This window comes from Ictidomys tridecemlineatus, chromosome 7 (genome assembly GCF_052094955.1).
Source record: "Ictidomys tridecemlineatus isolate mIctTri1 chromosome 7, mIctTri1.hap1, whole genome shotgun sequence".
Taxonomy (NCBI): Eukaryota; Metazoa; Chordata; class Mammalia; order Rodentia; family Sciuridae; genus Ictidomys; species Ictidomys tridecemlineatus.
The window spans coordinates 126,853,618-126,866,745 of record NC_135483.1 but is presented as its reverse complement, the minus strand read 5'-3'; the positions used below and the strand labels follow the sequence as shown (position 1 = coordinate 126,866,745).

Here is a 13,128-nt window from a genome sequence, read left to right as displayed (position 1 = left end):
CAGGAGAACCTGTGCATGTATTCAATGCAGAACCATTTATTACAATGAATACCAAAGGGTCGTTTTTATAACTTTTAGCAGTTTAAATATCGTGCCTAAATGTCATCATAAAATCAGGGCAATTCCCTTGACTTCAAAGGACAAAATATTTGAAAAGTGTGGAGAAAAAAGAAGAGAATTTTGATTCAAGGTCAAAAACTGCTACAGCCCTAACTAACTAGTAAAATAACACAGAAATTATAAGTATCATGGACCCAAGGCACTCTTTTTAATCATGCATGCCAAAGAAAGTTCTGTAGCATTCTGATCTATTAAACAATAGCAATGCACAGTAAATTTAGAATTTCATACTGGATACATTTGAGACACAGAAAAAGCAAGTTAGGACATATTTCAAAAACCATATTGGAACCATATTGGAAGTGTTGATGCTAGATATGAATTAGGCATGGACCAGACTGTTGAGTAGTTCCCAGCTAAAACAGAGGCAAGCAAACAAAGAGCCCCAGAGTTTTATAAGGGTCACATTAAAAAACACAGAAGAGTCTCCTCTTACTCCAGTGTAGAAGTTGAATTCAGGACATAAATCCAAAATAGTCAGAATTACATTTGCAAATCTCTTAAGAAAGCACTGTCTCAGTGAGCTATATCACCTTTACTTAGTAAGTCCAACCCAGAGAGTTCTTCTTTCATCACTAAAATAGACCATTTTTTCTTCACTTGAAGATCAGACGAGGGAGTTGACTTTCAAATGGCATTTAGGAGCCAGATTATTTAAAATATTTAAAGATTGTGATTCTTTAAACCCTAGAATCACAATCACAGCTTCAAGATGCCCATACGAGAGAGGCAGAGAAGTGAAACTGAGAGGAAAAACAGCATCCATCCAATCACAGCAACCTCACCTGGGTCTGCATAAAGATGACCTAGAGCCTGCTGAGACAGACTCCTTAGATAGTCCCCAGACATCCAACTTCCCCACTTAGTATGTAACCCATTGCTCTTGAATGTGGGCTAGACCTAGAACCTTTTTTCTAAAGAGCAGAACCTAGCAACCATGAGGGCAAGTTAATTTGGTGATTCAGTTACAAAAAAACTGGGACATATTCTCTCGTGGTACCACTCTCTCTTGCCCTCCCATTTGTTCTGGTGAAGCAAGCCTCATGCTGTGAGTCCAAAAACCAAAGAAAGGCCATACACAACAGGTCATGAGTAACAAAAGTCATTGGGAAGGGAACCCTCCCACACCTTCCCATAGAAGTCACGAGGAAGCACTGCAACCTGAGAGAGTCACAGAACCTGAGGACTCAGCTAAGGCTCACTCACATTTCCTGACCCTTTGAAACAAAGTGATATTGTTGTTTTAAACCACTAAATTTGGGGCATAGTTTATGGATGACAAAATTACTTGTGTTAAGAATAATTGCAACCAAATTGGGAGTTTTCAACAGTCTCTGGGGATGGGTCTTCAGAAAAGTCTCAGTCTACAGAGTGGTTTTCAAGATGGGTAGAGCACATGAAAGCAGTTATCAATGGCAAAGACCAGTTTGAGAAAAGGTAGTCAATGCTTGAGATGATCCAGCTTATTCAAGGACTGCTTATCACTCAAAGGCTGAGAGCAGGGTACAAGGGGACAATGTGAAGGAGATCAGTGGAAGAACTGACAAAGATCACAAATTTGACAAAGAATCAACAAATTCATCTACTTTGCAACAATTGAATCCTGTCCTATAGGCTATTGGTTCTCACAAGTAAGTAATTTCTGGATCTCTTCAAAAGGGAAATTTCTCTGAGAATGTGGCTACAGGTTCTGGGTCATTTTTAGAAAGAAATACTTCATTAGAAAGTACAAGATTTGGCATCATTGTCACCCAACCATGAATATGAGTACTGTATTCAGTTATAGGGTATCCATTCTGAGGAACCAGAGTATGCTTGTTAATTATTTTTATTATAAAAAATGAATAAAATTTATTTTTTTTCCTAGAATTTCTCAGCTATTGTTTTGAGAAATGCTATTATGTTGCATGTCAAGGGAATCACTAAAGTGTTTTAAGATGAGAAGTCTGATTGATGTTCCAGAAAGATTTTTCTGACTGGGTGGGTAGTAGGTGCAACTAGAGAAGGACTCCAGAGGGCTCACAGAAAGAGCAGGGGATCAGGGCACACAGAAAGAGCAGAGCAGTGAAGATCCAGCCTCCCAAGGCGAAAGATGGTACTGGAGGATTATAAGTAGAGAGAATTTTATGGGCTGAGTTGTCAGGGTAGATTTTTTTTCTTTCCCAAACTGATTCAGTGTGAGGCAGAGAACTACTTCAAGAATTAGCAAGCCATCTCAGGAGGATATTTCAAGAAATATAAGTGAGAGCTAACACTTTCAAGCTCTCCAAACTGCTTTTTCCAGTACTGGACATTTTAGAAGTTATTCACATGTATTTGTGTGAAAAGCCCTAGTGAATACCAACAAAAATTAAAATAAGCCCCTCAGTCAAACTGGACTGGTTTTGTTTTTGTTGTTTGTTATTATTTCCATGATTTCTGGGGAGAAATTAGACTATTCCTTCTAGGATAAAACCAAAAATGTCTCCAAAATTACAACTCAATGGATATACTAAAGCACCATATAACCTAAAAGTTACTAAACATTTCTCTATAAAAACTATTTTAAAAAACCTAAAACAACCATAAAGCTATTTTTAAAAACTCTATAAAAGGAAAAGAGTTAAAATTTTTCAACTGCTACTGTATGTCAAATGTTCTGAGTTTCTTATTTTTGTTGGATGAGAATGTGGGAATCAGGAAGGTGGAAGGTAACACAGATTCAAGACATTTCTAGAAGTTATAACAGCTTCTCATAACTTTTTTCCTTTACTGATTAACCAACTTCAGGAAAAACAACAAAATTTCTACAAGTCTTTTGATGTTCTAGTGTGGCTTTGTTATTTAATGTGTTCTTTTCTATTTCCTCAAGAATTAATGATCTAAATTTAAAAGCTTGGTTTTATACTTTAAGTATAAGCTGAGGAAATTATTTTGTCCTCTCAAACTAAGTACTATTTTTTAGTGAAATTCAGTGCTCATAATTTTGTGTTCCTAGGTAAAATAATTAAGTTTAAAGAACATGAAAAATAATGTATCCAGGATTCATGTCACCGCTCATTACTATGGATCTGAAGAGTCTCGGCAAGATTGTCCTTCAGAGAAGATAAGTTCCCCTTACCCAAACAGGGAAGGCTGGGCTCTCTGTGCATTTAAGGTACTTTGCTACTATTTCAAGATTTAATGAGAGGCTGAGGACATAGATCAGTGTTAGAGTTCTTGCCTAGCATGCTCAAGGGCCTAGTGTCCATCCCCAGCACCACTAACAAAAACAAAAAATTAAATAAAAAAATATTTTATTAGTAATACTTTGTGGGTTCCTTCTTCCCGCCCCCCTTTCCATTCTTTCTTTTGTGTATTTTTTGTTAACAATTACTTTCTATGGAAAGCTAAGGTACATTATTAGTGAGATGACCAATAAACCAGATCACTTGACAGTGATATTATTATTTTATTTTTTTTATTATTGATTACTTTTGATAGGAAGTCTCAGAAATTTCATAACAGTGATAAAATATTAATTTCTGGAGTAAAATTACTCTGAAATCTTAGGAGGAATAACAAGGTCAGTTACAGAGAAAGAATAAGATCAACTTGAAATCTCCCTTTCACTTATCTTCATCCTACATTCTTGCAAGATGGACTGGTATTTTCTGGACAGGGCAAGGAGTCTGGGCTGAGCACAGCTCTGGTTCAGCAAAGCTTTGTCTTTTCTGAGCTGAGAGTGCCCTGCTACTTCCACCTAAACCCATTCGTGTTCAAGACAGCTGAGTGAATACAGAGGGATAATTACAATCTAAGGGGAGAAATGGTACGACATTTAACTTTCACAACATGGAATAGAACAGACGTACATTTTAATACCTTTTACTGATTATCTTATTATGCATGAAAACATGCTCAATATAATAAATGCAAAGAAGCAAAGAGAACAAAATAAAACTCTCCTGTAATTACACTACTCAGAGATAACCACAGTTGACATTTGGGTGTTTAAATGTTCACATTTTCTATGCATGTATATAATCACATATGTACATTTTTAAAAAATAGGATCATATACCATATTTAAGGTTTTTTAATTTAACACTGTTTATTGTAAACATTTATTCATGTGAATAAATATTTTCTAGAATATTATTTTTAAAGCATGATGATATTACATTAAATGTTTACACTGATTTATTTATTCAATTCCTTATTTATGAATACTTATTTTCTTTTTTCATTATTAAAGCCAGTACTTCAAGATTGTATTTTCATTTAAAATCCCTGTATAATTATTTCATTAGGATAAAATTTCAGAAATGTCATTATAAAGATGTTTTTAAATAGAAAGGCAGGAAGAATAATCACTATGGAGTAACTATCAAAGGCACCAAGGTAATAACACACAAATCAGAAAACTTAAGATACTTTGTACATTAGAACCATAAGCATAGGTATTAAATTCACAGCTCCATGAAGAAAAACTGATATCATTTAAAGAAAGGTTAGATAATCTTTCTTTAGAAAAGCTTTGGGCACTTAACTTTGGATTTCAGACAGCCACTGCCATTAATAAGAAAAAGGGACTAACCCAAAGGCTGAACATTTTATATGAAGGATCAATTTCTTTAAAAAATAACGCCACTATACAGCTGCAAAGTCATTCTGGATTTGACTAGGATCCTGTGCTTTGCCTGGCATTTCCTGACAGTGAGTGTGAGCATTTTATAGAAGTACAAATATACTCAATTGTTACTTGAATATCTATTTTTGTGTTTATATTAGGAAATGGATAAACTATCAATAAAAGATACTCTGTTAAGTTAAATTATGTCATTAACATACTCTGTGTTCCTTAAATGCACATGTGATTTTAAAGTCACAAAACTGTATTAAGTTATAAAATTATAATAATACTGTTCAGGAAAAAGAAAGTCTCTGGTGCTGTGGTTTCTCCTTTTACATTCTTCTTGTTAAAATAGCCAATGTTCAAAACAAGAATATCTCAACAACACAGGAGAAGAGAAAATAATAAAAATAATACATTGCTGGCTTCCTAGTTATAAAACACAGAAGCAACAAAGGTCAATTATGTTCTATGCTTATGATTAAACAGGAATACAACCAGCCATTATGAGGAAAGGTAATAAAGCCAGATGAGCACTGAATGCTGGGACTGAAGAAGGGCTCTGCCTCTTGCACAAGGAGTTTGGCAAGCTACTCTTAACCACTGTTTGGGCCTGGGACATGGCCAGGATGTACGATGACAGACGCATTCTAGACAGCAGCATAGCAAGGCATAAGCTGGTTCAGCAGATGGTCTGAAGGGACCACAAGATCAACATGGGCCAGAAGGCTAAATCTGCTTTCAGGAAAAGTCTCTAAAGGGCACTGAGGATAGCAATAACTGCACAAGGGCATGGAAATAGAGCATGATACCAAGCTGATCTAATGTAATAGGCACAAAAGAACCCGGAAAAAAAAAAAAAAAAAAAGCAAAGCAAAAAGATAGATTAAAGAAATATAAAATTGAATCAGAATCCAAATAAATATAACTGGATTAAATTCATTTACTATCTTCTAAGTATTTAAAAAATGCAAAAAATGGAATTCAGCTACATACTATTTACCAAAGACAAACTCAAACAAAAAGGTATGGAAAAACTGAAAACAACTATAACAAACCCTGTCTGTATGATGTTATAAATATTTTCCAAATTTCACACTATTTTATTATTTTTTGCCATTGACAAATTATAATTTTTATGAAATCAAATTTAGGAGATTTTTTTCTTTATAGTTTATTGGTGTTATGCTAAGAAAATATTTTCCTACTCCATTTTTTTAAAAATTCATGTACACATTCTAATAATTTTTTGGAGTTTTGTTGTTAAATCCTTGATCCACATGGAGTATGATAAATACGACACATATACTTGTATATACATATACACACAAATTGGAGATGTTGGATACTCCAACAAAATTTACTAAGTAACCAGTAATAACAGATCTGAAATGCTATCTTCACCATATTCTAAACTTTACATATTTACATTTATTTCTTGACTCTCATTTTAGTTTTAGTGATGTCTATATTCCCTTACCAAATTACTTTAATTGTGTAGCTTTAGGATATACTTTCATTTCTTATGGGTCTCTACTTTTCTTATCAGTACTTTTTTTCAATATTAATCTAACAAATCTCACAGGTCTATCTCTCCAGATGAAGTTTAACACAGCTTTTCATTTCTTTCCTGAACCTGATCCCTACACCAAAGGAAAACTATATTAATCAAAATTATGTTGAATTTCCAGATTAATGTTAAGAGAGATTTGCAATTTAGTGTTATTAGCAGTGTCCAGCAAACAACAAACTTTTTGCAAGTCTACTTTTGGGGATTTTTCCCTAACCTCATGGCAAGAGGGTAGGGAAGAAGCTGAGTCAGGTAGGCCTCCAATTCCCAGAATGCACTCTTAACAAGGCTTTCCCTTCTCTGCATTTTTTTCTGCAATGCACATACGTCCTCCCTTCCCCAAACCTTTACTTATGGGGAAGAAAGTTATTATTATTCTCCATTATCCCTGAGAAACTTGAAGTTCTCTGTAAAGTTAAGACCCTTCTGGAAGGTAATGGAGCTAATCAAAGGAAGCCAATGTTAGACCCCAGTTAATTCTACCTCCATAACTATGTCCTTAATCACTATGCAAAACTGCCTTAGATGTGGAAAAATTGGTGATACTCAGACACCATTATAAATTAAAAGTACATATAAATTTTTGAGAGAAAAACAATGTTTTCCTCCAGCAAAAGGCAGTATTATCTGGAATGTGAACTGAAGCCATGAGAGTTAAAATGCACTGGGTGATCCCAGACACATAAACTCACATAAAAGAATATAAATAACTAAGGAAAACACTTGGTAGAACCCTGAGAGAGTAAATAAATATATTTATTTATCAGATGCTCCTTATTCCTGCTTCCTTTAGGAGCAAAGTCCCCACAACTGGGCATCAGGGCTGTGCTTCTGCCCAGAAACTGGACACAGAGGTGTTAAATGGTGAAGAAATTTCTATTGATCCCGGAGACCTGCAGGAAAACGTGAGGAGAATTGTGCATATTATGTTTATAAAATAATATTCCCAAATGAAACAAATGAAAATTGATTCTCAAGAAAATGCCAATGGTGAGAATGCAAACAAAGGTTCATTATGAAGACTCTACAGATTCTTCTCTTTCCTCCACAGCCTTCACTTTTCCATCACCAAAATTGCATTTGGGCACAGTATTTTATCAAAAAGCTTGTGCAAACATTTTTATACAAGCCCTTTAACATCTAGTGGTTCCCCAAAAACTTTGATGTCCTGAAAAATCTAATTATTACTGGTAACTTTAAAAGATCACAGTAATTTATTTTTGTCAAATGTGACTAAAGATTAATGGATACAATCAGGAATAATTTGGTAAAAACATATCAAACGCAGAGAAAGCAAAATTTGTTGTTAAGTGAAGCATCAAATATAATAAAAGAGCAAATTCCATGAATGAACAGCAACAATGCACAATTCATTAACCAAATGCCCATGATTATTTCACACTTCAGAGGGCTACTGATATGATCAGAAATTGTAGTAAAAGGATAAATATAGATTACCTTCAGCATCTCTTTATACATTTTAATTACAAACACTACTCCCAGAAAGTCACCAGCATAGTAAAAGAAATACAGATTAAGATTTGTGCATCTCTTCTGCAAATCACAATTCCATATACATATATATATATTTTTAAGACATTCTTCAGCAACTATCTTAAGATAATAATCAATATCAAGAGATGTACATTTTTTATTAACTATAAGATTAAAAACCTGATCAATATTCAGGTTCTGAAACTCTTACCAAAATCATGATCATGATTACAATCATGATGATCATGATGACCATTCTCATCATCATCACCATCACTCCCACAATCATGAGATAATTCACTCATTAAACCATGATCACTACTGAATTCCCTTCATTATTCAAAGAAAACAATTATTTTATAACAAATATTAATAAACTAAGCTTCTTGCAGACAATGATGACTCCTTTTAAAAATACTATTTTATTTATTTATATTTTTTATTAGTTAACTCATTATTTATTTTTTTTAATGTGGTACTGATGATCAAACCCAGTGGCTCATGCATGCTAGGCAAGCACTCCACCACTGAGCTACAACCCAAGCCCAAGGCTGACTCTTAAAATTATTTGTATTCTCAGAGCTTGTTCAATACTTGCCTCATAAATATCATTGTTTTAAATAGAAAAAAAATCTAGGTTGGGGATGTAGCTCAGTGGTAGAGCACATGTTTGGCAGAATGAGGCTCTGAGTTCAATGCCTAGCATGAAAAAAAAAATTTTTTTAAACTGCACTCATTAATTGGAAAAAAATGGAATTTTTTCATTAAAAAATGAATACTATATACATGTAAATGATGACTACACTGCCATTGCAAAGAAACCACTGGAAAAGAGTAATACAATCTTATCTATGCTTTTGAAATGATATAAATATATAAAGTACACAAAAGCAAGCACAGGTGAGATTTCAAAAGGAAGAAAGGAGTAACAGGGTTTTGGAGATCAACTTGTTGTCAGTTATTCAATCTATCCTAACTTTCCTACCAAAGCCTGCATTTCTAACTTTCCTTAGGTCCTGCCCCCTTCAGCTTGTGGTCTACCTTTAAGCAATTTCCTCTGCTTCCATGGAATCTGTCCTCATTTTTTTTTTTTCCTTTTACTTCTAATGCCCAGTCTATTCTCAGTTTGGGATGCTCTCCTACTATTTTATTTGTCTTTACTTTCAGCAATACAGAACACACACACACACACACACACACACACACACACACACACACACAAAATATCCTACTTGGAAAACAAGTCTACATTTTCTAATCTAAACAAAGAACCTCCAAAGCACTCTATTACCTTCTCCATAAGGTAGTTCATGCCTTCTCTATTCTCAAGTCCCCTCCTCCCACCCATAAGCAGAACATCTCACTTGGGTTTTGTTTATTTAGGAATACTTCACACACAAGCTCCCTGTTTTACATCTTAGAATCTTCACCTTTTGTTTCTGTCTCTGAGAAACAAATCTCATCCTCCTGCCAAAATTCAGACTCATCTTTGAAATTCCTCTCCTTGTCATTTCACATAGCCTTGCTCCATATGCTCCCCTTCTATTCCTTGCATTTAAAGCTTCTCCCCCTGCCTGGCTTTTTCCTGCGTCTACAGGACCATTCAGATCATTCGTATCTAACAAGGAAAAAGAAAAAGGAAAAGGAAGAAATCTTGGGATATATTCCCTCCTTCTATACATCCTAATGCACTATCAGGTTACGTTCCTTCTATTTCAATTGTCTCCAGACCTCTTGAAAGCATGTGCCCATCTCTGTTCCTTCCATATCACCAAGTGATGTTCTCCAAACCTACAGTATCCCTAAGGCCTGTTCAGTAATGTCAAATCCCTCTTCTGGCACTACAAACCCAGTCCTGCCTTCCTATTATTCTCTCATATTCTCCCCATTTATTTGGTCCGTGCTCCAATTAAAGTGCTTCTACACACACTGATTCTATGCTGCTCTTTCTGCATGTTCCTTCAGCTTGGAACACTCTTAACAATCAATATTTGCCTATTAAAATTTCTATTATGCTAAACAGCAGCTTGTTGACTAACAATTCTCCATAGATATGACTACCTTTATCTTTACATGTTTATAATGTTGCCTAAGCTCTTTGAAAGACACATTCTCTTTAATGGAGACTGGTCTATACAATCACTATAGAATTTTGAGCACACTAAAGTTACTCACATTTGTATTCTCCTGTAGTACCTTTCATTGCCAAGCATACAGTAGGTACTCAGTGAATATCTGCAGAATTGATATAAAAACAGTGACCATGTATTTTAGTACAATTGCGTGAAATAACTAGAGATGCCAAGAAACATATTTTCCTAAACCCTCCTGGAGAAATGATATTTTTGATACACACCCAGTATATTTTAATTTCTGGAATTAGTAGTCCCAAGAAAGACCTCACACTCCTGCTCAGGCCTCCAAGATAAAAAGCTAGGTTCAAAATTACCATATGAAGATAATAGGTGTTAACCTATCCACTTTAGAATGTTCCAGAATATTCTAGTTCAAATTATATTACATGACTGGAAACAGGAATTTATATGAAAATTGGGGTCTACATGGTAACTGAGTAGATTTCAGTGCCTATATTTTGAACTAACCATTATGAGGGTTAATTTTTTTAAAAAAAGGACTGAGGCTGTGAGGTTTTCATGGACCAAAACCTAAGTGGCAGTCCTGTGAAATCACAGTAATCCAAGTAATATCTGTTCGTGTGAACTTCAATCTCCTTAAATTAATTTCATGAGTAAATTCTATCAGATATGTAAGATAACTAAATACAGGATGATGGTGGTGGTAAATCAATATATTTGAGAAAAAATATCTGTATAATAAATTATCATCATTAAGTATAAAACAGTCATAAATATTGAGTTAAAATTCTTTGTTAGCAATATCTCAATATCTCAATACAGTTGAGATACAGCATGTATTGTTCTTCCAGGACACCTGATTCCAAAAATCTCTTACCTTCACATTAATAATGGCAGCTATAGTACTTTCTATAATTTACTGAGTTTCTACTTTGTGTGAAAAGCACTGGTCAAATTCTCTTTGTAATTAGCACATTTAACACAATAAGTCATACAAAGAAGGTATTTTTCCCCATTTGGAAGATGAAGAACACCAGAGGAATCAAGTAATTAATCTAAATATGCAGATACACACACACACACACACACACACACACACACGCACACCCCTGGTAATTGATGCCTGGTAAACTGTGTCAGAATATGTACCCAGATTTCCTTGACATTATTTTATTACATATATCTTACATAAGAGCACTGGAGTTCCATACTAAAATGTCTTGTTTTACATGTTATATTATGTTTTCGTTTTTAGGGAAGAATCTTCTCTTCCTGTCTTTTCTAATGCCAACCAGTAGTAGACAAGGTGACTGAGACAGGACTGTGTTAGTCATAGTCTAACATATCTTTTCCATCATTTATGCACATAAACTGACTTTCACAAATTGAAGTGCATACCTCACTGAAAGAGAAAATTTTCATCGCTATACAAATAAAAAGAATATTTATTTTAATAGATTACTTCATTTATATGTGATTTCAGTGATATACAAATATTTTAATTTCATACAAATGTATGTATTATGAATTAGGAAAAAAGTAGAACATCGAAGAATTTTTAGGAATATAATATGTACCTTTTAGATAAATCCACTGAAGTGAAATCAAGACATTTTTTTTAAATTGTGCAGTGCCTATATTTTAAAAATTGTAAAGGTGCTTAACAAAGAAAATTAGGAAATACCAGCAGAAATGTGACTTCACTAGCATAGAGTACATGCTGTCCATATTTATACTGGGGAGAAGGATGATAACTTTACCTCACATTCATCACAGCAGACTTACCTCTGGTGACGGCATCTAGTGCACAGCCACTGCCTGTTGCTCCTCCTCCGATAACAAGGATATCAAATTCAGGTGTGTTCTTCAAAGTTAGTATTTGAGCTTCCCTGGAAGGAGGTTCCCTGTTAACAGGTTCTGAAAAGTACTCTGCTGCTTCCACATAGGCCAGGTTCACCTGATGTAAAAGCAGACCATTTTTAGTTGTTCATCTAGAAGGCCAATTTAATAAATCTTACAGCATAATAGAAACAGAAATCTGCAATGGAGATAAGGAACACAGGAGTGAGAACACAATCCAGAGTTCACACAGGGTTACAAGACTAACTGCCTTGGGATGGGGGTGGGGGATGCTAGGTGTATTTCTTTTTATGAATCTCAACCATTTAGCCATAGAACACATGATTTAAAATTAAATATATTAATTTATAGTTTTAATTTTAAATACAGCCAAATTCTATTATTTCCACTACCAAATAGCAATTCCCAAATACTTTAGAGATAATTTATGAGGTAAGAGAGCAAATAATTTACCCAGTAGCAACACTTCAGTTAACATTTAAATATGTTGACTCTACATGAAAGGAGAAAAAAAGAGCAGTTTATGTCTTTCCACAATTTCTTAAAAGTATATGTTCCTTATTCCTCAATTCTCATGACAAAATATAGTCTAGAGATCAGTATCTTTAGGTTTAAATTAGTACAATTAAAAAGAATCTATTTAGTTACTATCCAGTTTAAATAATCAGCTATGTTCAATGGAAATGATATTTTTCAAAGATTTTAATTATAGGTTTCCCCATTAAATATTTTAAGATAAATTTAACTTTCAAGTATTTATCATGCAATATTTCAGTTTTTGAAATAATACATAAAGTAGGCATAATCCTCTTCAATGGTAATAAATAAACTAGGTATCCCTCGTTCTCTTATAATAATGTAACTTATCATCATCCTAAATCATAAATGATTCTGACATTAAAAAAAAAAGTTGGCAAAGCCAGAATTCAGAATCAAAAATACAGAAAAATTGGTACCTATTTCTTCTTGTTCTTTTTTTTTTCCAAAATTGCTAACACTGGGTTAAAAACCTATATTGAATGGTGTGGGCCCGTTCATCTATTAGTAATCCAAGGATACATAATTTCTCTTCTCTTCAAACCATAGCATCAACACAACCTGCAACAGTGGTGTTTTCCCATTCTGCAGTAGGGGCCATACATCAGCCTCTGCATTACCAGAACAAAGCTTGTTGAAGAGGTGATCTTAGCTCTGACATAGAGGTTACTCTGATCACTCAGGATAAATAATTTTTTATTTGGTTAAATAAAATAAACATAACTACACCCCATATCTGGATTAAATTATCATCTGACCAATTAATCTAGAAGACATAGGTTTCATTGAGAACAACCTGGATTTGGGTGAGAGGGTCCCAATTTGGGCCTTTGCATCCCTGTTTATCAGCAATGAGA

The 13,128-nt window shown here is 34.2% G+C and overlaps 1 protein-coding gene across 6 annotated transcripts in view; it reads right to left on the bottom strand.

The window, feature by feature from the left end:
* Gpd2 (glycerol-3-phosphate dehydrogenase 2) overlaps positions 1 to 13,128 on the bottom strand; it is a 126,269-nt gene that overhangs the window by 66,673 nt on the left and 46,468 nt on the right. For 5 of the 6 annotated variants that reach the window (XM_013363264.4, XM_040294321.2, XM_005315786.5 and 2 more), the window contains exon 3: positions 11,660 to 11,831. In XM_013363264.4, coding sequence (XP_013218718.1) covers positions 11,660 to 11,831 — 172 coding nt within the window. Of the gene's footprint in view, positions 1 to 9,953; positions 9,973 to 11,659; positions 11,832 to 13,128 lie in introns of those variants that run through there. The other variant, XM_078017431.1, reaches the window with a different exon arrangement.